Source organism: Nyctereutes procyonoides, unplaced genomic scaffold, assembly GCF_905146905.1.
Source record: "Nyctereutes procyonoides isolate TBG_1078 unplaced genomic scaffold, NYPRO_anot_genome, whole genome shotgun sequence".
Classification (NCBI taxonomy): domain Eukaryota; kingdom Metazoa; phylum Chordata; class Mammalia; order Carnivora; family Canidae; genus Nyctereutes; species Nyctereutes procyonoides.
This window is the reverse complement of record NW_026575049.1, coordinates 12,224,307-12,250,792: the sequence shown is the minus strand read 5'-3', so window position 1 is coordinate 12,250,792 and position 26,486 is coordinate 12,224,307. Positions and strand designations below refer to the sequence as shown.

At 37.9% G+C, this 26,486-nt stretch overlaps 1 protein-coding gene across 4 annotated transcripts in view; it reads right to left on the bottom strand.

Annotated features, from left to right (window-relative positions):
• Positions 1-12,548: 12,548 nt before the first annotated feature.
• CNOT2 (CCR4-NOT transcription complex subunit 2) overlaps positions 12,549-26,486 on the bottom strand; it is a 116,040-nt gene continuing 102,102 nt past the window's right edge. For all 4 annotated transcript variants that reach the window (XM_055327953.1, XM_055327956.1, XM_055327954.1 and 1 more), the window contains 5 exons: positions 24,175-24,236; positions 24,036-24,085; positions 22,054-22,154; positions 20,099-20,243; positions 12,549-13,715 (listed from right to left, as the gene is read on the bottom strand). In XM_055327953.1, coding sequence (XP_055183928.1) covers positions 13,629-13,715; positions 20,099-20,243; positions 22,054-22,154; positions 24,036-24,085; positions 24,175-24,236 — 445 coding nt within the window. In that variant the 3' untranslated portion in view covers positions 12,549-13,628. The remainder of the gene's footprint in view (positions 13,716-20,098; positions 20,244-22,053; positions 22,155-24,035; positions 24,086-24,174; positions 24,237-26,486) is intronic.

Below are 26,486 nucleotides of genomic sequence, written 5' to 3'. Positions count from 1 at the left end.
CGCCCCCCGCGCCCCCGCCCCCCGCGCCCCGCGCCGAGCGCCGCCGCCCGCGCGGGAGGAGCCGCCGCCGCCGCCGCCGCCGCCGCCGCCGCCGCCGCGACAGCAGGCCCGTGGGCGGCGAGGGCGAGCCGAGAACAAAGGGGCCGCGGCCCGCGACGCCCCCGGCGCCAGCGCCCCCCGCCCCGCCCCCGCCCCCCGCCCGCCGGCCCCGCGCCGAGCGGCCGCCGCGTCAGCGCCGCCTGCGCCCTCGGGGAGCGCCGCCCGGGCGCCTCCCGCCTCCAGCGCCCCCTGCCAGCCGCCCCCGCGCGCTCCCCGCCCCCCCCGCCCCGCGCCGCCCGCTCCCCATCTCCCGCGCGCCGCGATCCGGGCAGCCGCCCCGAGGGCAGGCGCGCCGCTCGCCCGAGCCCGGGGCTCCCCGGCCCGCAGGCGGCTCCGCCCGCCCCCGCCCCCGCCCCGGTGCCCCGCCCCGCCCCGGTGTCCCGCCTCGCCACGCCCCGGGTGGCCCCGCCCCGCCCCGCCCGCCCGGGGGCGTCTCCCGCAGGAGGGGGGAGCGCGGAGGGCGGCGGCCGCGCCGCAGGTGCCCCAGAAGCCCGCGGGTCCGAGGAGGACGGAAAGTTGAAACCCGAAAACCCGGCGGACGGCGTCGCGCCCCGGAGCGGCGGGAAAATGGAACTCCCCGCGGGGATGGCCGGGCGGGGGCCACCTGGGGGGCGACACCCCCACGCCCCTCCACGCCCTGCGAGCGCGGCAACGGTCGGGCACGGGGTCCCGGCCCCCCCCCCCCCCCGGCGACTCCCCCTTCCCCCCCGCCGCGATGGGACGGACGCGGGCGGAGCGCAGCGGAGTGGGCGCTGCACACGGCGCGGGGCGGGGCCGAGCGAGGGCGGCGGGAGCAGGCGGGAGCGGGCGGGAGCAGGCGGGAGCAGGCGGGAGCAGGCGGGAGCAGGCGGGAGCAGGCGGGAGCAGGCGGGAACTCCGGCTCGCCTGGCCCAGGGCCCGGACCGAAGGGAACCTGCGGAGAGCTCGCAGCCCCGCAGGGTCCCGCCCCGGCCCCCGACGGCAGCTCCCCCCCCCCGCGCCCCGCTCGCCCCCTGGCCCCGCTCCCCCCGACGGCAGACCCCGCTACCCCCGCCCCGCGCCTCGTTCCCCTCCCCCACGGCCCATTCCCCCCGCGCCCCGTTCCCCCATCCCCCGACGGCAGCACCCCGACCCCCGTGTCCCGTTCCCCACCCCGCGCCCCCCGACGGCAGCACCTCGCCCCCTCGCGCCCTGTTTCCCTCTCCCCGCGCCCCCGCTCGCCCCGCTCCCCCACCCTCCGCGCCCCACCCCCGCACCTGCGGCGGGGCGGCAGCTGCGAGCAGCCCCGGGCCTCGACGGCAGCACCCGGCGCCCCGCGCGGCCTCCCGCTGCAGCCTGCTCCCCCCCTCCGCGCCCCCCCTCCCGCACCTGGGGTGGGGCGGCAGCGGCGAGCAGGCCCCGGGGGTGCGCCGGGCTCGCCCACCCCCTCCAGGCGCTCCCCCCGACCCCCTCCGTGCTCACCTCCCGCCTCCCTGCTTTCCGTGACCTTTTTTTTGTGGTTTTCTGAATTCTCGCTCTGCAAGCCGCGCTCCCGCCGTGACCTCCAGGTGGAGCGCTCTGCGCTGTGGAGAGAGGATGTCGCCCCGCGGAGCGCAGACGGTGACCCGCTCTCGCCCCGCGCGTCCCAGCGGACGTGCCCTGAGGACCGTGCAGCCCGGAATTCGTCACTTCTTTCTGGATTTCCGAGGTTGCTTGACTGCTCGTGAGTACCTGCCGGCCGCAGCTCTGGTACCTTCCCGTGAGGCAGCCCCTTCCTTTATGGGGTAGGGACAGTGTTTCCAAGCAAGAAGCAAAGCAACTTTAATTTCACGAAGACCCGGTTTTTTCTTGGGGGGAAAAAAACAAAAACAAAATTAAGATACAGGGCTTAGAAAACTTCCAAATCACGAAGGCGCTTTATATCTTAATATATAAATATTAAATATTTAATATATTTTAATTTTCAAGCTTTGAGACAGTCGATTTCCTTCCCCAAGCATTCTTTTTGTCCGCCTTTCTGTTGGCATAAGGACGATTGTTCGTGATTACATTCCCTGAAAGGAAAAGGTAATAGTTTAATAGTTGAGGCGGCCTGATGCGGAATCAGCGATCTTTGGCCAGATTCTGTGTCCTGGGGCTTGTGACCACCGCTCCGGCCCGTCTGAGCCGTGGGGCGGCGTGGGCAGGTAAGGAGATGCAGTTTTGCTCCCCTGGGGGGGCCCGAGCAACTTAACCTGGAGGCAGGCCTCTGGGAGTGCTCAGGAACCAGGGATGCGGCGCCTAAAGATAATTTAATAAAGATGATTAATTTTTCCACGGTTCCAGAGCTCCCAAGAGTTCAGTGAATGCACCCTCTGCGTCAAAACTGCAGCAAGATGGTCTTCAAGTATCAGAAAGTTCTGTATTAATTTATCCTCAGTTCTTAAGGGCTTTTAAATCCCATTTCCCCCCTGGGGCCCTGCATTTAGTAACTCTCCTTTCTTATAATTAAAGTATATAAAGACACTGTTGCCATCTAGCCTTGTTCTTTAAACATGTGCTTTTCGCCCTTATTTCCTATTTTGAAATTAGCTCTGCTTCTCTTCTGAACCCTTTCATGATCTCCGTGTCTTTTTTTGATTGAGAGTCAAACCTATCCAAAGAATTCCCACATTGAATAAATTTCCGTTTTATCCCTAATGGAACACAGTGTTTGTTATTATAAGTTTCATTTGCTCGAGGTGCAACCGCCGTGTCCCATTCCTAACATTTAATAAGCCCCTCAGTTTTCTGGAAAGAGTCACCGTGGACTCTTCTTAGGATAGTGATAGGAACTCCTGGAATCTCAGAGATGCTAACTAAGCTCCGAAGTCACTTAGCATCCTGTTTCCTGTGGAGGGCAGAGGCAGCACAGAAATAAAAGCTAGTTCTTTCTATGCATGCTTGTCACCAATTAAAATTCAGATTAAAAAAATGGTTCTGATACGCAGAACCAGACCAACTTACTTGGTGTCCATCATCATCTGCAGCGGCGTTTTCAGGAGAAACATCCTAGTCAAGCCTTGATGTTCTTTCTCTGAGAAAAATAAGACCTATCTGAGCAAGAATATTTAAAACCATTGTTATTTAGAATTTGTTCTCATGATCAGTATTCTTCAGGAAGCCCTGTGACCAATGTTGAAGTTGCAATGTACAATTTCAAATGTATATATACTTTTATTAAAAGAATTATCCAAAAAGAGTTATCATAAGGAGAGCCTTGGTATCCTAGGAATAGAGAGGAATTTAGAACATGTTGGGAAATTGTTTATACGCTGTTTTAAAAATTGGCGTATTGTCAAGTTTTTCAACAACAAACTGCTACTGTACATTTGAATTAAGTCCATAGGAGAGAAAATTAATATTATATCATCACCTTTCCTCACTAAAATTCACCTTCTGGGCAGCCTGGGTGGCTCAGCGGTTTAGCGCCGCCTTCATGATCCTGGAGACCCCGGATCGAGTCCCACGTCGGGCTCCTGCTTCTCCCTCTGTGTCTCTGCCTCTGTCTCTCTCATGAATAAATAAATAAATCTTTAAAAATAAAATTCACCTTCTGACTAGGTTTTAGACGTTTGTAAACCAGAATAATTAGATAAGAATAAACATGAATGAAAGCATGAGTGACACAACAAAGAAAATATAGGAAATGTTATCTTTTCATTCAGTTTACACCATTGACAGTTTTGTTGTCATAGAAAACTGTTTCCACGTTTAGTCTTGACTTAAAATGTTTACAGTCGAACCAAATCATTTCCGGCTTGCTGATATCAGAAAACTTTCTTGCCATGCTTCATGGTGAATGTTACATAGTAGTCTCAGAATTTTAAATCCAAAAATATTTCCTGGGTAGCCACTTTGTTTTTCCATTTGTTTTCCCCGTCCATAAATTTTACCCAGTGTAGTGAGCATATAATTCTTATGGAGAACACTACTACTTTCTATACTTGGATTAAAACATGAAGGGATCTTAAATATCACCTAATTCAACATTAAGCAGGAAAGGAAGCTCTCAAAGACTGCATTTTGTTTGGACTTGTAAAGAATGATTACTAAAGATATTTTTTTAGGTTCAGATTTGTTTGCATTGTAGCCTTTATATGTGCAGCTGAGAAAGGGAAGCAAAAACCACAATCACTTCATATTAGTAAATTCATAATATGGTAGTGGAAGTGTGGCTAGAGCTCCTAACTTCTTACCACCTGTTATCTTTCGTGTTAATAGAAGTGAACTTCTATGGGAGATCATATATACACATAGGCAGTTAAAAGGGAAATCAGCTTTGGTTTGGAAAGCAAGAAGGTGAAAGGTTTGGGTCCCCAAATTTAATACTAGATTATTTGACATAAATAATTGATGTTCTTACATTGCTTCCTCCTCCTCATGTGAAAGGGTTGGATTAGATTTTTTTTTTTTTTCTTAAGATTCATTTATTTTAGAGAGAACTGGTGGGCGGGGAGGCAATGATGGAAGAGTCAGAGGGAGACAGTCCCAAGCCAACTGCACACTGAACATGGAGCCTGATGCGGGGCTCGATTTCACAATGCTGGGATCATGACCTAAGCAAAACCAAGAGTTGGATGCTTAACCGATTGTGCCACCCAGGCACCCCTGGACTAGAAGATTCTTGATTCTATGATTTTTTTTTTTGATTCTATGATTTTTATTCCAAATTGACTTGCTCCAAAATATGGAGAGTACTTCCAACCCCAATGGCTGAGACAGTATTTGTCTTTAGAAAGATTGGCTGACATACTGAGCACCTGATGTGAACAAATGCCCTAATTTAATCTTCATCATGAGACGAAGAGGGAACAAGAGATTAAGCAAAGCTACACACATATTGACGGTGCCAGATTTCAAGGCCCATTTTCTGCTATACGGTATCATCTTTAAGAAATGTCTGTATTTAGTAAAAAAAAGAAGTGTAGGTCATACAACTGGATTTAAGATGTGCACACTTACATTCAAGTAGAGTTAGGCTTGGTCAAAACCTCTACAGTTAAACCTGTGAAGGGGGACATGGGAAGAGGATGAGGATCTAGTGACTTAACCAGTTCCTCCAGTTTTATTCTGAATCAGTTGTGTGGAAAATAACTCTTTTTTAGATGCATAGCAAATGTAAGTAGTACGGCTTTAAATGGAAAAGATTAAGTGTAATATTTAAGTTTCAGATAAGCTCGTTAGAAATTCAAGCTTGAACAAAGTAGTTGTAAACACAGTGAACTGTTTTTTTAAAGATTTTACTTGTTTATTCAGGAGAGACACAGAGACACAGGCAGAGGGAGAAGCAGGCTCCCTGCGAGGAGCCTGATGTGGGAGCCAGTCCCAGGACCCCGGGGTCACAACCTGAGCCGAAGGCAGGTGCTCAACTGCTGAGCCCCGCAGGCGCCCCTCAACTGGATGTTAAAACAAGTAATAGTTACCTTGTAGAAGAGCCTATCCTCCTCCTACTGCAGGAAATTGCCTAACATTTCTACTAGTTTTCTTGCCTTTGGACATTTCCAGCAATGAAGAAGTCATTCACTCCTAAGGCTGGCCTATTGGAATTTGGAGCTTTAAAACAATGAGGATAATGCTTTCTTGTAAATTGAAATCTGCCTTGCCATCCTGTCCACGTAAAGGTTTTTAATTTGCCCTGTGGTGTTATGTAGGATAAAGATAATCTGCTTTACAAAAAATTCCACTTCAGGGGCACCTGGCTGGCTCCTTCAGCAGAGCAGACAACTCTTGAGCTCAGTCCTGAATTCAGGCCCCACGTGGGGTAGAGCTTACTTAAAAGAACAAGGACAAAACAAGTGATTCCTCTTCAGCTGTGGAAGAGGACTCTCCTGTTCCTTCATATGCTAATCTTCAATTTCTTCGGTATTCCCCTTTGATAATGGCTTAGAAAGCTAAGGTCATATTCTTACCCCAAAATGTTAAAAAAAAAAAAAAAAGATAATTCAAAGTTGGAAAGGATACCCAGTTTCAATATTTTCTAAAACAAGAGGCTACACCTTTTCCACGCTATCCAACCGACAAACACTTCTAGGATGATGGATCGTTATTAATTAACAATGTCATTGCCAATGCCAGAGAGAAGCCAGAAAAATGATTTTGGCTCAACTAGAATTTGGATTCCAAATAGTGATGTGCAAGTCAACTAATAAATATTAAATCATTTGGAGTGAAATGAAAAAAAAATTATATGGGACTTTAGATTAAAAAAGGAAATCTAGAAATAACTTTTTGAGCATAGTAACATATGGCTTGCATTTTAAAAACAGGTGTATTTTCATTCAACTTGCTTTATATTTGAAAGATATTAACCATTTGAATAAATTAAAACATTCAAAATAAAAAAATATGTCTGACTCTCTTAAGAGAGGAAATATTTAACAGCTCACATTTTAAGGCAGCCCAGTTTTGGGGTGCCTGAGTGGCTGCGTCAGTAGAGCATGTAGCCCTTGATCTTGGGGTTGTGAGTTTGAGTCCCACATTGGGTGTAGGGATTACTTAAAAATAAAATCTTTAAAAATGAGACAGCCCAGTTTTCATGCAACTGCTACATATGATAATTAAAACTACATCTTAAAATAAATGTTCAGTATGTAACAGATTTAAAGGTAGCTTCCAAACATTCTGGCTGCCCCAAATCTTTATTTTTATACAAAAGATGAAACTATTTATGGCATTCCCACATGTAATTTCTTCTCATTGAGCTGTATATTTTTGAAGAATAATCAGTGTTTACTCTTTAAAATATTTTTTTCCCATTATAAATGAGTATCAATAGGGCTGGCCCCAAGAAGAATCAAGCAGAATCAGCCATTTGCTGACATCATAGCACCCTTGAAATTTTGTACATTTCTTCCAAAATGTTTGGAGGAACCTCATGTATCATAACTAAAATTACTTTCAGTATATACTGGAAAATAGATTTGGCTTGGAAGAAAAACATCACTTCTTCAAAGTTTCAAAAATTATGTGGCCAAAATATTACTTAGGCAAATACAAACACAAATAACTGGAATATTACTTTTCAGGACAGGCTGATGAAAATTAGAGCTAATTCAGTGAAAAATTCTGGCTTCCTTACTGGATATTCTCCACTGTTGTTTGAAGGAACTACCACTTCTGGCATAAATAGGGCCGGTTTTATTTCACCTTCTCTAACAAAATGTCCAAACATTTATAGTGTAGTAGATGCCTTAGAAATGAAAACTTCAATCACATGATGAATGAAAAATTAGTTTTGCTATATAGAAGTAGTCTTAGGGGCACCTCGCTGACTCGGTCCGTAGAGTATGTGATTCTTGGTCTTGGAGTTGTGAGTTCAAGCCCCATGTTGGGGGTAAAGATTATTTATAAACAAATTTTTTTTAAAAGGTGGTCTTATTAGCTAAACTCTTTTGGCACATGTAATCTGGCGAGCATAAGATATGAGACTATGCAATTTGGGTCTTGAACAGCAATAGGAAATTATTACAATGAAGAAGACTGAATTTTATGACCTTTTTAAGAAGTCATTTAAGTGACTGGGGGAAAACTGTACGGCAAACACCTGGAAATGACAAGCTTTTAAACTGGATACTGAATTCTTACAATAAAGAAATAGATGATCAGATTTTTGTCAGGTCCTAGTATTTATACAACAGGATGACTAAAGAAAAAACTTTCAGTTGATGGACATAGAGTTGATAATGCACAAAGCTGCCCTTGGCAGTTTTTATGCGCACAAACTGAAGTGGAAACCTAAGGTGTGGCAAAATGTTCCCAGGAAATAGCAGAGGCTTAAAGCTTGCTTTTTTCATACTCAGGAAATGGATTTACTTTCCTTGTATTCTGCTTAAGTACTACTGTAGTACTGTGGTCTCTGCACCGGGACATTGGATGATACGGGAAAAGGTAAATGAGTGCCCCCTGACACACAAGAATGCATTATCCCAGTATTAACTTAGTTGGATTTCACCTGAACTTTAAGATTTTATTCTAGTTAGTACTTGCACAGTAGGCAAAGTATAGGTTAAGTGTAAATTGTAGTTCACTAACTTCAGAAATGACCTGTATTTACTAGAGTACAATGTATTCCTGGCCTCTCTCTAGACAGTTAGGTTGCACATTAAGAATTACCTAACTATAGGATTACCTTGGACTCTGGTGAGCTCCTGCAGCTGTCTCCATCCAAACTGAGATTTGTATACATCAAATTTAATGATGTTACACAAGGAATTCAATTACTCCTTAATCTAATTTTTGTGAGGACTACTGTAGCAGAAAACAGGAGATTGAACACTAATGCAATGTATAATTTCAGGCTAAACATTTACCTTGAAACTCAATAAAAAATGGTCTCATCCCTCCTTTTAATGTCGCACTGGAATACATAAATCTGAATATACACATGATTTACTATTTGTTGTGCTTTACTAAGTTTCATATTCTTACTCCTACTAAAGTAAAAAAACAAAGTTGAATAAAGTTGCCTTCTGTCATTCTTATTTAAACCTCTCCAAAGACACAGAGAGTAATTATAAGTAAGCCTTATCCAGGACTCACAGAAGACCACATTCTAGGCTAGGTCAGCGCTTCTAAGTATTTAGGATTTAAGTACTCTAAGCATTTAATTTTTCAGCCCTGAGAACCTCATCCTATTCCTCAACTTCAAACCAAAAAGGGTATCTACATCTTAAAGAGCTGAAGAGGCCTAGAAGGTATCAAATCCAACTTTCTACTCAAAAAGGCAGTCCTTTCAATAGCAATTGATAGTCATCCAGTTTCTGCTTGAATGTTTTTGTTGATGGAACCCTCACTTCATGTAACAGCACTGTGGGACTGACTGCACCTTGATATACAGAACCAAAATGTGTCTCATCCAACTTCCACCTGCTGGCTTGATACTTGCCGGCCTTCCTATTATTTGAAGACCGTGGTCATGTCTCCCTTTATTGGTCCATTAATCTTCTCTTCTCCGAGGTCTAGATCTCATCAACTATAAGATGTACATTCTTTCCATGCATGACATCTTTCAAACTGGTATGCATTTTCGTAACTCATGGTTTATCAGTTTAATCGAGCTGTTTTCTTCCTCAGTGGTACATGTAGGTACCTAATGGCTGGCAGTTAGGTTTGCTAAAATAGTCATTATCCCACTTGAACATTGTCAATGAACAGGAACATTCGAGGTAATCCAGTTCAACTCCTTACCTTATGCACTGTCCGGGTCCGTCTCTCCTTAGTTATGTTCTGAGGTTGAATCTAATGCATTATAAAGCAACTCCTTTCAAATCTTAATTACCTCAGTTTTAAAACAGCACTGAAATCTTTTTCTGTTTGGTACTAGTTCTTCAGACCCGCAAATGAATCTTTCACAACTCTCGAATTTGATACCCTAGACAGATACCGTATTTCTAGTTTATTCTCTTTTAACGCTAATCTTTCTGACTTCCGGGTTTGGGGCGGCAGGGGTGGGGTGGGGTGTATATTTTAAATGTAACGTAAGATGAGGATACTAAAACCTACCTTATGATGCTATGCTAAAGACAGGACACAATGATGCATGTAAAACACTTGGTATAGCTTGGCAGCTAGCAGGCACGCTAAACCCTTTTCTTCTGCCTTCCCCAGTCAGGGCAGCTCTTGAAATACAGGAGACTTCCTACCTTGTTCTGAGCACTATACTTTTAATGTATCAGAAAATTTTATCAATATTTTGGGCAATAGTTAAAATTTGCATTGATCTACATATGAGCCACTCTTAAGTCCACCATCCTTTATTCTTTTAGCAACCAAAGTGGGAAAGCAATGATCTGGACTCGGTGTATCCTATTTGATGCAACTCAACACACAAAATTACTGGGTTAGATTTAGATCCCAATTTTGATGTGCACTGTTTATGCGCTTCATCTCCTAGATCTGTCATGTATTCACGATATGATCCAATTCACTGCCCATGCTAGTGGCAAGGAAAGAGCTTTCTGATGTGCCGTTAGGACCTAGCTTTTAAAAAGGCATTGAGGGGATCCCTGGGTGGCGCAGCGGTTTGGCGCCTGCCTTTGGCCCAGGGCGTGATCCTGGAGACCCGGGATCGAGTCCCACGTCGGGCTCCCGGTGCATGGAGCCTGCTTCTGCCTGTGTCTCTGCCTCTCTCTCTCTCTCTCTCTCTGTGACTATCATAAATAAATAAAAATTAATTAAAAATTTAAAAAAAAAATAAATAAAAAGGCATTGAGATAAGAGTCTGGCTTATTATCCACAGACTGTCTTAATGGAACCAATTAGCAGGTATTCCTAGGTCTTCTTTTTAGCTACACAAACTATGGTTAAGGGAACATTAAATATGGACATCCCTTTTCTGCATGTGCACATTTAGATTTTTAATAATCTTCTGCAAAATTGATGCTCGTAAGCAAATTTGAAGTTAAATGTGCCCTTCTTTGCAGGTGCGCTCAGATGCTCTGTATTTTACAAGCACTGGGTGTAACAGAATGGAAGATCCATTTTTTGAATGAAGGATTCAGAGGAAGGATCAACTAGGGAAAGGGTAGAGTGGGAAAAATTTGAAAGTTTTGAAAGTTAATTGAAAATGCTTTAAAAAGAATTTTGAAAATGAAATTACAGCAAAAAAAATTGTAAATTATTTCAAAGCCCAATGCTTTAATTTGTACATTTTATTTTCAAATTGAAATATCAATTTATACCATTCAGTCAACATGTATTTATTAAGCACCTACGGTGTACCAAGTTCAGTGGCAAAAAGGAAAAGACCAGTTAAGTGGTTGGCTTTATATTATACTGTAAGAATTCAAATAAACTTCTCAGTTCTTAAAAAGTTTTTATATCTAAGGAAAACTTTGTGCAGTGAAAAAAAATCCCTGAAAATGGAGTTTTATCATATAAATTATAGTATCACCACAAGAAGCATAGAATATATATTTGAAACTGGGTGAAAGGACTTTCTTTTGCAACTAAATAACTTTTTACCCCCAGAGCCAATTATAGTATAATCACAAAAATTACTTAACAACGTACACATCTATGTCACTAGTTATATAGGGAAAATTTAACAGAATTAAACTTAGGAGAGAAAATGTGAAATATTAGTTCAGGTCAACTTCTGTACATGTATAACCACAAGTTATAAAACCAAAGAATATAACAGTGTGTTATATTAAAGAGTTTAATATAGTACTTTAAAGATTTCAAATAGACTTTTAAAACTTGGATTTGAAATCAAGAGCATGGTAATTTCGGATATTAACAAGTTATAAAAAGCTGGTTTACATGCAAGAGTTTTCTCATTTTGATGATTCAGGGTAAAAAGAACTTAGAAACTGCAAGAGTGTGCACTTAAAACTTTCTAAGTGGCCGTTAAACAACTAGAGTCAAGACAACAAACCACCTCATAGGAACGCTCTTGGGTTTTTTTGAGTCATTCACAAAAGTACCAATCATGATCATGGTGACACTTTATACTGTTATGTTTGTATTCATAAAAATAAAGATCTCTTCCCTTTTCTTTTTAACTGATGGTTTTGTAGGAAAAGTTACACTTTACAAAGTCAATTATCGTGAAAAAATGTAATGCTTTTTTTTTTTTTTTAAAGAAATCAATGTCTAAGATTTGATTCTGGTTTGTGTCAAATATGTGAGAAGGTTTTGTGCACAACAGTTATTAAAACTACAGTTATATAAGTGCCATCTTTCTTATAGAGGAGATGCTTTGGTTTAAATCTGAAAGGTTAAAAAAATCCTGATATTTTTATGTCAGTTTCTCCATTATCTCAAAATACATAGAAAAAGGTAAATCTTAAAGTTATTTCATATTCCTGATACACAAACACAGCAATGTCATACATGTTTCATTTTCAAACATGATTTGGTAAATGTCAACAAACTTTCACTCTTCATAGAAAAATAGGTTAAAAATGAAAATTTAGAAAATCAAAACTCACTGCTTTTACTATCTCTAGTGTTTGTAGCTTCAGTCTTTAGACATTTTTAAATACAGTATTTGCCATTAGATGAAAAAGTATCCAACTTGTAAATGTGAAATATCCAGGCCAGCAAACCGGAGGTAAAGTCTACCCTCATCCCTGCTTTTGGCTTACCTTAATTTGCGTATTACTTCTTAAAGATAAATCCCAAAGGTTTATCAAGTTTTGTCTCATAAATTTCTCACAAACATATTTTGACTGGGTTCCATGAGTGTTCAGGAAGTTTTATTTCTAATGCAGCCATAATTATTAAAAATTAGTTTCTCTTTTGACTCAGTTAATAACTAAAAATGCATCTGCATTTTTAATCTACAAGTAAAATGATGTATGGTTCCATCAAACTACTTGTCAAAAGCTGAAAAAAAAGACTAAGTTTTAAATTGTATAATCACACCATTTCATTTAGATGCTTTGTAAAACTTGAGGGTCTTAGGGGGTCTATTTTTCATGTTGCAGAAATAATTTCACAATTTCAAATCAAAGTCAACACTGCAGTGAGGAGAGCTTTTCTACTTTATTACAAAGAGAAGAAGCCTTTATGTGGTCAGAAAATACAAGATTGATCTTTTTTTTTTTCTCTTCCTATGAAACGCTGCTGTTCAAACAGCCAGAGTGAATTGTCTCAGTTCACTTCTTTAAGTCCCATCACATTCACTTGGGTATGGATGTCCTTGGCTGCTGAAAATCTGGCCCTTTAGTGCACAGGGCGACAAAGTCCCCTGACCAGCAGTTCCAGAATGTCCCATTTTCATATATTGCATCCATGCACACCTCCTAAAAATGAGGTACAGCAGGGCAAACATTTTCCAAAATAGATGTCATATATATAATATATACACATTCGTACATACATACCTTTATTCATGTGATGTCCAAAAATTTAAAAAAAATGTACACATTTATTACAAAATCGTAACAAAGACTGGACAGTGTTTTGCTCATTCTGGAAAGATGAAGCTCAGTAATAACACAACCCTGGAAACCATCCAGAGATTGTGGCAATATCTCTCTTCTAAACAGTCAGATATTCTTGCGTTAAGCTTGGCGAAACTGCCTTTCAAAAACAGAAGGGGAAGTAAAATGAAGGAAGCAGACCTTGCTCATCTTTCCAAATGAAATACGAGAAGGATCTTCACATAAAAATGCACAAACATTTGTTATTTTATTACCAATAGTGCTACAATGAACAATGCAAATTTTGTGGTCTAATTCTGTTGAGTCTTTCGTGGGTTTTCTTTTTTACATTTTAGAAACTAAATGGTAAACTTCTGTCAGTGTACTTGCTTGTCTTTACAGACCCAAGTCTGTCTGCTGGCAAAAAAAGAAAATAAATGAAAAAAATTCAGACCCTGCTTGAACTAGAGAAAAACAAATTACAAATTTAGTTGTTGGGCAGCACATAATTAGTAAGGCAGGACCTCAAATGGTGACCCTTTGCATAAGCCAATTGCCAGATCCTCAAGGAATTAAAACCAGGGTGCCTGAGCCACATCAGTTCTGCAGTTATGTTGAGTATTGTGCTGAGACAGCCATACCCCAAGAAAAGGGAAGTCTTTTTTTTTTTTTTTTTTTTTTTTAGAAGGCTTGCTGAGCAGGGTTGTAGTTGAAGGTGGATGGCAGGTGAGGCCGTTCTTCTAATTTGTCGTATTCCAGATGAAACTCCTATAAAACCAAATTTAAGAATTTAGATGATTTCCTCTCCCTCTGATCTCAGATTTTTGTCAAAACATATTTTACTAGATGAACAAAATACCTACATGTATGAGAATGAACACAAACACAGATGCACCAACTTCTTTCCCTCTAACTAAAATACAGCTTGAAGAAAAGTTATGTGCTGTAGCTTCTAGCTAATAAATGCAAAAATACAGATTTTCTGTGTAAAAGACTACTCATGAACATCTACTTTATACCCATTGAAACTAGGCACTTTTTTGCTCAAAAGTTAAAGTCTGAGCAGCAATTACTATATTGTTAATAAAAAAGCACTGTAATAAAAATTATAGGATACTTAAAAGCCAACCTTCAATGACGTAAAAAAATAAATTCCTTTTCCCCAAAATATTTTTTCTAATTTGTAATTATTACACCTACTTTTTAAAAATAAAGCAAACATATAAGACTGTGCTAACCTTATTAAATCTGGAGAATACAATGAACTTATAACTCCCACATCTCCAGACTTCCCAATCTACAACACTGAAAAGATATAACTGCCACTCAAAATAGACAGATGTGCTTTAAGCACATCTGAACACTACAGCTCATTTTAATTAAACTTTCAAAATACATGAACTTCGTAAGAGTTTTAAAAGTTAAGAACGGTGAAGTAATTTCTTCATGATGAAACTTAAGATCAAGAGAAATGCAGAAGATAATTCTGCATTTTAAAGAAACAAAAAACTGGGATGCCTGGGGTGGCTCAGCGGTTGAGCGTCTGACTTTGGCTCAGGGCATAACTCCGGGGGTCCCGGGATCGAATCCCACATCAGGCTCCCTGTATGGAGCCTGCTTCTCCCTCTGCCTGGGTCTCTGCCTCTCTCTGTGTCTCTCATGCATAAATAAAATCTTTAAAAAAAGAAAAAAAAAAAAGGAAACAAAGAACATACCTTTGCAAATTCAAAAGGCAAGAGGTTCTAAAATCACTAATTCTGTAATTTGAATTCAATTATAGTACAAACTAAATCAATCCCGTTTAAAAATTTATGAACCTCAATATATACTATGTACTTTAAAAAGCCAACTAGGAGTTAGCACTATGGGCTAACATATTTTGCCATGTCTATCTTATTCAAATGGATTCTAAAATGGATAGTCCTCCTGCCACACACACACACAAAAATAAAATGGATAGTCCCAGTATTAAAGTAAAATGAAAACTTAAGGAAAAAAACTTAGGTCATAATGATTAAATTTTAAGATGTAAAACCAAGTCTTTAAAATTTAAGAATATTACAACTGAAAACCTAGTTAAGAGGTGCCCAAACTAGAGACACAGCTAATTTTATTCTAATCATTCCGATGACTCTGTAAAATAAGTATCAATATCTTCATTTTGCACCTGAAGAAGTGAGGCTCCTAAGTAACCTGCTCAAATCATTCCGTAAATGGAAGATCAAGGATTAGGATGATCCTGACCTTTGTGGCACCAAAGCCCATGACTTTCTGGTGTTAACACATTATTTTTAATAGTTCTAGTGCAAGATCCAAATAAATTTACTTCATTACATCCCTTATGCAGAAACGTTCAAAAAATTCAGTTCTGACAAATGTTCTTAAATAAGGGACACTATAATGACCTTAATCTAAAAAGGTTTACTTTATAGGACAGAGTTAACTAAGGCACATGGGTTACGTGCTCATCATTAAAACTAACAAACTCTAGAATCACCATCACCCAGCTAATGCACTGTGTAGGCACCACTCTCTCTTCCTACCCCTAAGTTTTAAAAACAATTTATTGTCTGGCTTAAGAATATCAAAATGAAAAAAAAATATCAAAATGAGTGAAGAAAATATTGTTATATTACTCTTTAGAAATTAAAATTGGCAATTTAGAAAATCAAAATATGTGTGGTTGCAGGGGGGAAATGTCTATTTGTAACTGTAACAAATCATAGGCCCCACTAGGTTACATAAATCCTGTTCAGTTATCCTGTATTATACATTGGTGAACTACACAGTATTATAGGAATTTAAACTAGAGTAATTTGACCAATGCACATATTTTTCACCCCTAGGAAGGTCAGTTTAAACCTAGGGAGCACAATAAATATCTTAGTATAATTTAAAAGCTCATATATCAGAGATTCAGAAATTAAGTTAAATTTTGTCTTCCTTTTTTTTTTTCATCTTTGTTTTGGTTTTCTATGTGTTTTTATTCTTTTTAAAATATATGAATCTTAACAGTATATACTGGTATCTCTTTGTTCTCTAGCTTTTTGATTATTGGTAACACCTCTTGTATACTTTTGTTATATGTACACACACAACCTCTGTATAATCAGTAGGAACAAAAATAGGTTTTGTAGACCACTACATACTGCCTAGAATAGTGCCATGCCCCTAGCAAGTGTGTAATTAATGGCTGATGAATTAATAAATACAAGCTTTTATCATTTGTTTTAGGAACAAAACATTACAGTTTAATGATTTAAAAAGGTGAAAAAGAGCTTTAGATACTTCTTAAAAACCACTCTTAAATCTAAGTTTTTCTATTAATCATATTAGGCTACACATTTTCAAAAGGTCACTATAAGCAGAACTGAAATACATGTACTGGATTCAGATGATCAAATGAAATTTTTACAAAAACAATGTCATCACTGACTGAATGACAGAAATATACACTGGAGGAATATTTTCTCAAATTCTCAAAAATGCTGGCTTTCTCTTTAAGATTAATCCTCCAAATTTTAGGAAGTTGCCAACTATCTTATACTTACTAGAAATAATTTTTACTGCCTTGAAGAAAAGTACATATTATTGATTAAAGTATAAACACTAATGTGTATCTAATGGGGGAAAAAATCACATTTCCATCCACCTGTGATATTATAAAAAATTCTAAGCATTAATAGAAATCCTATTCACTGCTGGATCCACAAGGTAAAGTCAGGCTGAAAGAATTCTTCAATTTTTAAGTCTTTAGTATGAGAAAGTTATTGATCATAGAGTAGCTTCCATCACCTGAAGATTCTGTGGATGAAATTATTTTAAAAATTCTACACTTAATTAAGAATACATGTACAACCTGAATGACCACTATTTTTAAATTAGTGAGACACTGAGTAATTCTAGTTAAATTACATAGAGTAGACCACATAGCCTGCTGACAAGACTAAAAGGGGAGAATAAACAATGTCAAAACTTTTATGTATACATTACTGACATAAAAAACACTTTAAATGAGGGCAGCCTGGGTGGCTCAGTGGTTTAGTTCGGCCTTCGGCCCAGAGCCTGATCCTGGGGACCCGGGATCGAGTCCCATGTCGGGCTCACCTGGAGCCTGCTTCTCCCTCTGCCTGTGTCTCTGCCTGTCTCTGTCTCTCTGCCTGTCTCTGTCTCTCTCATGAATAAATAAAATCTTAAAAAAAAAAAACACTATAAATGAATAATGGGGTAGATCCTAATTTTTAGGGGTAAAAAATACTTCCAATTTAAATCACTGAATTTCTAACAATTCTTAAATTCTCTGAAAATATTAAGTATTTGCAAAACAGAGAAAAAACTCCTATAAGACACTGTGAAATGGAAACCTAATTACATTCTAGATCAGGTCAATACTTTTCAAAGACAAAATGATAACATCACGCTATTACTTATAATACTAATTCAGACTGCACGCTTCTTACAATAAGTTGAAGTTATTTAATAATTCATGTTCTTTACCTGTGAGTAGTAAACCACACCCACTTTACAGGTAGAAACTCTGAGGTTAACTTGGGATATGGCCTTTTAAGGGATTATCTGTAGTTTGATAAACTCTGTTAATACATTATAAATTGAACTTAATTCCTAAACAATTTCTGAGAAAACACTGAAAACATCTTTAAAACAAACAAAAACCAGAAGCCATTGGGAAAAGTTTATTCTGTGAATACAACTTAAAAGTTTTAAGTTCATGAATCTGTATTTTAATATAACAAAGAAGTGAGTTCCGTATAATACTTAAACCAATAATCTTGTGTGCTTTCATTGTTAGGAAATTATTTTGATGAAAAGTGTCAATACCAGTGGCCAGCAATTACTTCAAGAGATTTCTTAAAGAAACAGTTTTATGGTATTTCTCAAATTTTATTTTCCAACTTCAGAGCTAAAAATTATAAAGGTAAAGAAGACAAAAGTTCAACTGTACAGATCATCAGATAAATCTGGGTAAAATTACTTTATATACGCACACTACATATTTACACACATGTGCGCATACACACATGCTTTTCTTTAAAATGACATTTACTTGACTGGGGAATTCTTTTTGATGGAAAAGTAAAACAGGCCTATTAATGTTTAAGCTGCTTCTGAATATTTAATTTTGTGGGAAAACTTTTCACAAAGGAAGATCTGTCATATATATTGAACTAAAAGTTAACTAAAGTGATACATCAATCTACTCCAAACATCCATTCATTTTTGCATATAGAAGTCTGGAATAACTTAAAGTGATATTGAGCAAAAAGCTTCACAGAGAATGGAGAAAACTTCAGTTATTTACTAACGGACTCTTTTCCCCTCCAAAGATAGATTTTTCTTTCCTGTATACTCAACTGACTGAGAAGTTCTCCAAGTATGGCTCCAAAGACGAGCTAAATCATTGGCATCACTTAGGAACTTGTTAGAAATGGAAATCCTCAGGTCCCATCATAGACTTATTAAATCATAAACAATAGAGGTATGACTCAGCAACCTGTTTTTTTAATAAAGCTGACAGGTAATTCTGATGGAAGCTAAAGTTTGAGAACCACTGACCTGACCTAACAACAGTTATAATTTTTCCATCTTTGAAGAGTAATTAGCTGTAATAACAACAATTAAAACAGCAACAAACTACCACAACTACTCCCATGTATAAAATACCCGATATGTACAAAGCACTGTGCTCAGTGTGCACACGTGCAAATGTGTGTGTGGGTGTATAAAATCTCATTTAATCTTCATGACAATCTAGAAGCAAATATGATTTCAATTGAAAAGAGAAGGAAACAGGCATGGAAAAGAAACTTGCACATGGTCAAAGCATAAACAGCCAAAACAGGAGTTAAATTCAAATCTATGATACAAAAGTTATTGCTTTCTACTACATTATACATCTTAACAGGTAAACACACAATGTGTCTTGTGCTATTTGTAATGGAAGTAATTATTTCTACTTAAAAGGTGAGATCGTGGATCTACCTTTTGAAATCAAGATATGTGTATTAATTGTTAAAATAACTTGAATACAATATTGTGGTATATGGACTTGGTTTCAGATGGACAGACATTTACCACTGACACCCAAAAATAGTAATAAAAAAAGATTTAACCTCTTGTATGTGCCTGGTCTGGTGTTTTTAGTTGGGCTCATGTTTTTCTATCTTTTTTCAAGTTTTCCATGAAATCTTGTGATATAAAACATCTTTGCGATACTGTCTTGTTAAAATTTTTCCCATATTAATTTAGTGAAGTTAATTCAAAAGATAAAAAAAAAAAAAAAAACCCAAGCCAACAGCTAAAGAATCATCCAATGAACTACGAAGAACTAGTTTTCTTCTATTTAAATTTATTGAGAACAAATAAAACTACCTCTTTAGTTTTTAATCCTAAGGATCCTCAATGGAAAAGGCATTCAGAGAAATCCTGGAGTAATGAAATGACAATACTTGTTACATTCTCTACTAGGTAGACTAAATGTATACATAAAATACTACATACAAATGTGAAATATGTTACGACACTGATGAAAATTTCGCAGATGGGTCTTTGTTAGGTGTTTTTGTAAGGAAAAGTTGCAAACCAAAACATAAACAGCAACTTTTCCACAGCCCGCCTCCCTCCAATATTCAGCTTAGTAATCATAGGAACAATCATGGTTACTACTTAGAATTTTCTTTCATTATATCACTTGCAAATAAAAAGCATTTTTCTTGCAATGAGGCAAGTATTATAAAAAGCCTATTTATTATGTTTATATACCAGTTTTAGAAAAATCTCCTACTTGCTTAAAATAATATAAGAATACATTACTGGGATGGCAAGAGGGTGATCTTTATTTTACAACTGAATTGACATAAAAATATTTCAAATGTTACCAAGGCTTGTGAAAAAATTACAAAATTTCTTACCAAGTTCAATCATTTTCCTAACTATGGGTGAAATGAGTTGTTTATGTATACTCTCCTAGAGTTTAAATCAAGCCAAGGAAGTGAAGGCAAAAAACTCATTAGCAAGTATCTGGCACATTATTGGGATGGATGTATTAGTAAATATAAACAGATAAAAGAGGATACTTCTTTTTAAAATCTAGATTTACACATTTACACATTTGCACATGGAAAAAAATATACCTTAGCTACTTTCCTCCAGTTAAGACAGTCAAAGAAGTAATATGTTCCCCTCTCATACGTATTGGTTTTCATTGTCGGCTCCATGCCTGGTGCCCTGGTAATCCATACTCGTTCTTCTTTGTGGTATCTCCAATCACGGTTAAAACTTCAATTTTTAAGAGAAAAAGACAATTAATTTTTCTTGTGGCTCACATCAAACATTTTCTACATTTTAAAAACATTTTCTCAGAAAATAATTATACATAAAACATAAATATAGGTGCTTTTTACCCTGACTTTTATTGTTATTAAATACAACTCTAGTGAAATACAGGAAAATACTTTCCTAATTTGTCCAGAAACCACACTTGTTACTTAATACATACATCTTTATTTAACTGAAGAGACTTTTTTATGCAAACATAACGAGATATTAAAAGCTCTATGAGCAATGTGATAAAAACCTAGGCAGACCAAATAAAGATACATTGTGTTCCAGAAATTTCACTCCTTTCTCATTCTTAACATTCAATAGAAATTGAGATAATCTATTAAAACAAACAAAAACACCAACTATTTCTATTATTTTATAAGAACAAAATCAGTCTTTTTATCTATTTAAATTCATATAATTTTGTAACTATGTTGAAAATACAATATCCATTTTAAAAATTCTTAATGTATTACTTTTAAGTTTTATTCAAATCTCATTGATCCTAAATTCTCAAAAGCCAAAGGATATCCATTAGAATTCATGCAAGAATCAACGAGGATTTATATCACTTGTAAATTGGGGAAGTAACATCCAAAGGAGGTAAATGCACCAGAAAAAACATCTCTGGGAGCACAAACCTCCATGTAAACAAATACCTTCCTACTAACACAGTGAGGTAATTTTTAGGCATAAATAAGATATGAGACAGAACTGCCGGTATGGGATCAATGAATGACTAAATGAATTTATTTACTTATAAATAAATTAAAAAGAACAGGTAACAATTGCTATGTTACAAAAAATGTAAGGGAAAACATGGGAGAAAACAAATTCTCAACAGAGAAATAAAAAACAGTTTATCATTAACACAGTGAATTTTACATAAAAGCATCTGATCCAAGTCCATCTACAGAAATGTTATTAGGAATATCATAAAATACTTAAATCTATAAAAAGTAGATCTCTCATTCATAACATCATAAATTTTCTTTTTGTAAGCTCTATGTCCACCCTGGGGCTTGCACTCATGACTCCAAGATCAAGAGTCACATGCTCTACTGACTAAGCTAGTCAGGTGCCCCATAACATCATAAATTTTTAAGAACAATTTACTTTACTATAAGCATGATTAATAAAATAGTCTATGGCAACAAAATATATTACCAATTGGACAAATGAGCAATGACAAAAATTTATTCTTAGAGCATCAGGTAAAAGCAGAAATGCTCAGGAATAAAACCTATCCAATGGACCAACTTCTTAATGCTAATATTTAAGTTGGCCAAAAGGCTTCTGATAAGGGATGTGGACTTCATCAACACTTCAAAATACATAAGATGTATGCAGTGCCTTGCCCATATAATACTCAATAGACGTTCAATAAATGATGAAATTCACCATCATTAACATGTAATTCCACAAGAAGATGAGCCACAGTTATGAACCATATCTTAACATATTTATAAAAATTAGATTCACCAAATTCATGAGTCAATTCTGTCTTCTTACAAATTTAGGATTATTAAATCTGAAGTAATTCTTTTTATGTATACAGTGACCATTAACCATAATAGTATCAACTTTCAATCTAAATTAACTTTATTTTTCTGTTGCAAAAACAAACAACAAACTATTCCTTGATGGAAATATTTCTGCTTTAAGAACAAAAGATAAAAACTATCACCATCATTTAAAAGAAAAGCTTTCAGAATAAACAAGATCCACTGTAATACAAAAGTGTTTAAAAATACTTTGAACATACAGCTCTACTGCAGCTAAAAGTTGTAATACGTCTCCTCCATTCATGTAATAGAGATAGAAGAGCAGGTCTTCTCCATATCGGCCAAGTTTTATTGCAGCCAGCTGGAAAAGAGAAATCAATTATTCTGAAGTGTAAAATAAGTTTGACAATCCCAACACATTGCTACCACTGAAGTACAAGTAAAAAGATAAACAGAAACTCTTTTCTTTGTAGCAGGTAACTGTCATTACATGATTCTGCAGGTAGTTATGCTTTTAAGGAAGGGTTTTACCATTTAAATAACTGAGGTCATTTAACAATTATTTCTGGTACATCTATTTTATGTACTAATAGGATAAAAAGCTATATAAAAACTTCTAACCAAGACCAAATGTTGGTTTACTCGAGGTCTTACTAATACCCAACATGGTAGTAATAGTGGAACCAGTGCTCAGAGATGCAGGACTTATATTCAAGTTCCGGTTCCATTACTTACAAATATGACCATGTCCAAGTTATTTAATGTCTCTGAACTTCCATATAAAATGCAGAAATGAGACCTGTAAGGTTGCTAAGAACGTAAATGAAATTGATAACGTCTGTAGAGGAATGTACCTTACCTGATACATAGAAAACTTGTAAGAAATGTTATTGAATTTATAGCTGACAGGGATTCACAAACCAGTTGGTTATGTATTTTAGCAAATCAGAGACGGTAAGTACAAAAATCATAAAGAGCTAGCTCTTTATTTTGTTTAAATGGATGACTACAAGATGACTGCCTTACGTCCTTCCAAAAAGCAGAATCATTAACTGCCAACCAAACTACAGCACATTGAGTTTAACAGTCTTGAAGTGTTGTATTAGGATAAACCTTCATTTAAAAGCTCACCAAAACGAAAACACTTTTTTCTCTTTGCCTGATTCTGTATCTAAATGTTTATTTAACCATTATACAATCTCAGAATATACTTTTTCTCTCCAGTCATATGATCCCCTTTCAAGCAGCAGTTCTGAAGGTGACAAATTCTCCTAAATCAGTTTTTCTTAAATTGCCCTAAGTAAGAAAAGGTTCTGGGACCTTCAGGTAATTGGAGCAAAAAAAGCCCTACGGGGGAGATGGCAGAAAAATCACACAGTCCACAAAAGAAAAAAATTAGTTCTATCTCATACTTCTTGTCTTCCATCTACTCTAGTATTAAAAGACATTGAGAAATATCTCTTTACTTGCCTGTCCACAAAATCAACAACCATTTGACCACACAACTGGATGGTACAGACACAGAACACCATCACTTTAATATATATTTTATATGTAAAATATATTTCAGATTTATTCATAAACATATAATACGTATTGTTACACATATTAATATACAGATGTATAACATGTAATTTTAAACAAATTACATCCTTCCACAAGGCCAAAATCTAGGGATACAATTTCTAACAGAAATGAACACTGAGTTCTTCCCTATAAACGAAAGTATTTACCATTTTCTTTTTTAGAGTAAAAAATTTTTAAATTGCAATCTGATAATAGTTACTTTAGAACTAGAATTTTAGGTAAGAAGCCAAATGTCATAGTTTTTAAATATATAGTTCTATTGAAAACACTGTAATATTTGTAAAAAAAATTATTTTATTGATAAGGGTATGAAAGAAAATATCGGAAGGAAATTTACCAAATTTTCCAAAACTGTTTATTCCCATCAACCATGGTTATACCATTATTAATAATAACTCTAAGAAATATTTTACCAGTCCTACCATTGTTTTGTTTTTAAACCATATTTTTTAAGTATAAACCACGATCTTATCAAAATATTTAAGATAAACAAAAATAGAAATAAAATTGTTTTATACAATTGAATGGACACATGAAAGCCACCCGAGACCACTGCTAATTATTCCAAAAAATTTTATGCCATCTGAACTGAAAAACAGTGCCTGAAAAATAGATACATTCATGCTGACTGAGGAGAATAATAAACTACACTCACCTTATCCCTAATGTGAATGTTCGTTAAGTACTCTGATGGAACATGGAAGTCTGGATAATAAAATGAAAAAAGCCTTATTAACTGATTCTCAGTTAAAAACATATTTTTAAAAGGTCTGAACACAAAGAAATTTTCCTACCTATGTCTTGAGGTCGACAAGGTGAAGATGCCCAGGGTGATGCAAATTTGGGGTAGAGATTTCTGAATAAGAAAGAAAAAAAAAAAAAACTCTGAAGTCCGAGTATAGAGAAAAAAATTCCTATTTTTATTTCAGGAAATCAGGAAAAACAATGACTTTAGAAGTAAAATGAGCATCTTTTTCTAATTTCTTTTCACGTGTTTACTATGACTTACACAGGAAAAATGAAACAAGGTTAACTAGGTGTATATATACACATATATTGTATGTATCCTGTTATAAACTATATATATAAATGTGTATATGTATATATATATACACACACATATATATTTAACTTCAATGCAGAATGCTTTAAATTCATTAATAACATGGCCCTAAGTAAAATTACTTTCCCATTTATATGGCCAGGAAAAAACAGTCAGTAATTATTAAAAGCAAAAGTTCAAATTCACCAAATATTTACTAAGTGCCTATTATATGCCTGACACTGTTCTAGGTGCTTTGGGATGCATCAGTGAACAAAACGAAGGTAACTAACATGTACCTTATTTTCTGATTGAAGATGATAGGTAAGAGAGAGGTAGATGAAATAATTTGCATACTTAACATTCTATGTTGGTGGAGGGGCAGGGACAGGAGATTAACTGCATTAAATAAGGCAGTCAGGTTAGGTCTCATTTAGAAGATGAGATCTGAACAAAGATTTGAAAGATATGAGGGAGTTAGCCATACTAATTATCTGGCAAAAGACTATTGTGGGCAGGGGCAACTGTTAAGTAAGGCAGAGACAGGACGGACATGTCTGAAGTATAGCAGGAAGGCCAGAAGCTGGAACACAGTGAACTGAACAAAGGGAGAAGCTGTTGAGGTGGGGGTAGGAGATCATGCCTGTAGAGATGAACAGGCCCATAAAGATTTTAGGTTTTTAATTTTTATTTATTTATTTATTTATGATAGTCACAGAGAGAGAGAGGCAGAGACACAGGCAGAGGGAGAAGCAGGCTCCATGCATCAGGAGCCCGATGTGGGATTCGATCCCGGGTCTCCAGGATCGCGCCCTGGGCCAAAGGCAGGCGCCAAACCGCTGCGCCACCCAGGGATCCCCGATTTTAGGTTTTTAATCATAAAGAAACCACAAACCCTCACTGAGCTTTGAGCAGAGGATCAACCTATTCAGAAGGGACTGTCCTGACTCATAAATAAAGAAGAGACTGTGAGGGACACAGAGAGAACCAAGCACATCTGGTGATTGGCTAATGGAGTAACCCAGACAAGACAGGACAGCAATTCAAACCAGCGTGGCAACCGTTAAAAGCAGTGAGACATATGGAGCAATGCATTCACTATGTCAACCTGCTGACAGGTCAAGGAGGATAAGTTTCTACAAGTGACTACTGAATTTAATAACATTAAAACAGAGAAATTTTAGTGGTGAGGCAAAATCCAACTGAAATGGATTTAACAGAGAATGGGAGAAGACAAATGGGAGATTCAAAGATGGCTTTTTTGTAGAGTTTTGCTCTTCAAGAAATAAGAATAAAGAAATAAGGGCAGTAACTCACAGAAGTTAGATAAAGAGAAAGCATTCTTAACATAAAGGAAGTAATAGCACCGTTTGTGTGTTGATGGAAATGATCCAACAAAAATATAAAAAACTGTTTGAGCCATGCCCTTGAGTTTTCAAGAGACGTTTTATGTAGAAAGCATGGATCAACTATATAGACAAGCTAAGGTGGGTGCAGATAGTGGTAGACAGATGTGGTGGCAGAACTAAGTTGACATTCTCTTCTGATTATTTTCATCCTTCTTAGTCAAGTAGAAATAAAAATGCAAGGTCTTAATTCTACACCTGAAACTAATATTACACTGTTATCTAACTGGAATTTAAATAAAAACTTTGGGGGTAGGAGAAAAAAAAGCAAGGTCTTCATTTGAGAGTAAGGAGGGGTGGTGGTGGAATTAGATGTTTGAAGAGATTCAGTGTGAGAGTTGCATAGGAGAACAAAAGAATGCCAGTATGAGTGGTGGAATTAAGGGCCACTTTTGAGGTTGCTGGCCATGAATGTAAAGTGAGACCAGGCAGTGAAGCTGGGTTTTTTTTCTCTAGCCATGCTCAGTAGCCGAGGTAAAAAATGGAAGTCAGAGTATAACCTCGGTTGTAGTTTCTGCCATGCAATCATGACAAAGAGCAAGAGAGGGGCAAAGTAGCCAAAGGTATATATAACTAAGCAATTATGAGTGACCACAGAATTTAACTGGGTACAAAGGAAGTGAGTTCTGAGGGAAAGAGAAGGATATTGAGGAGTACT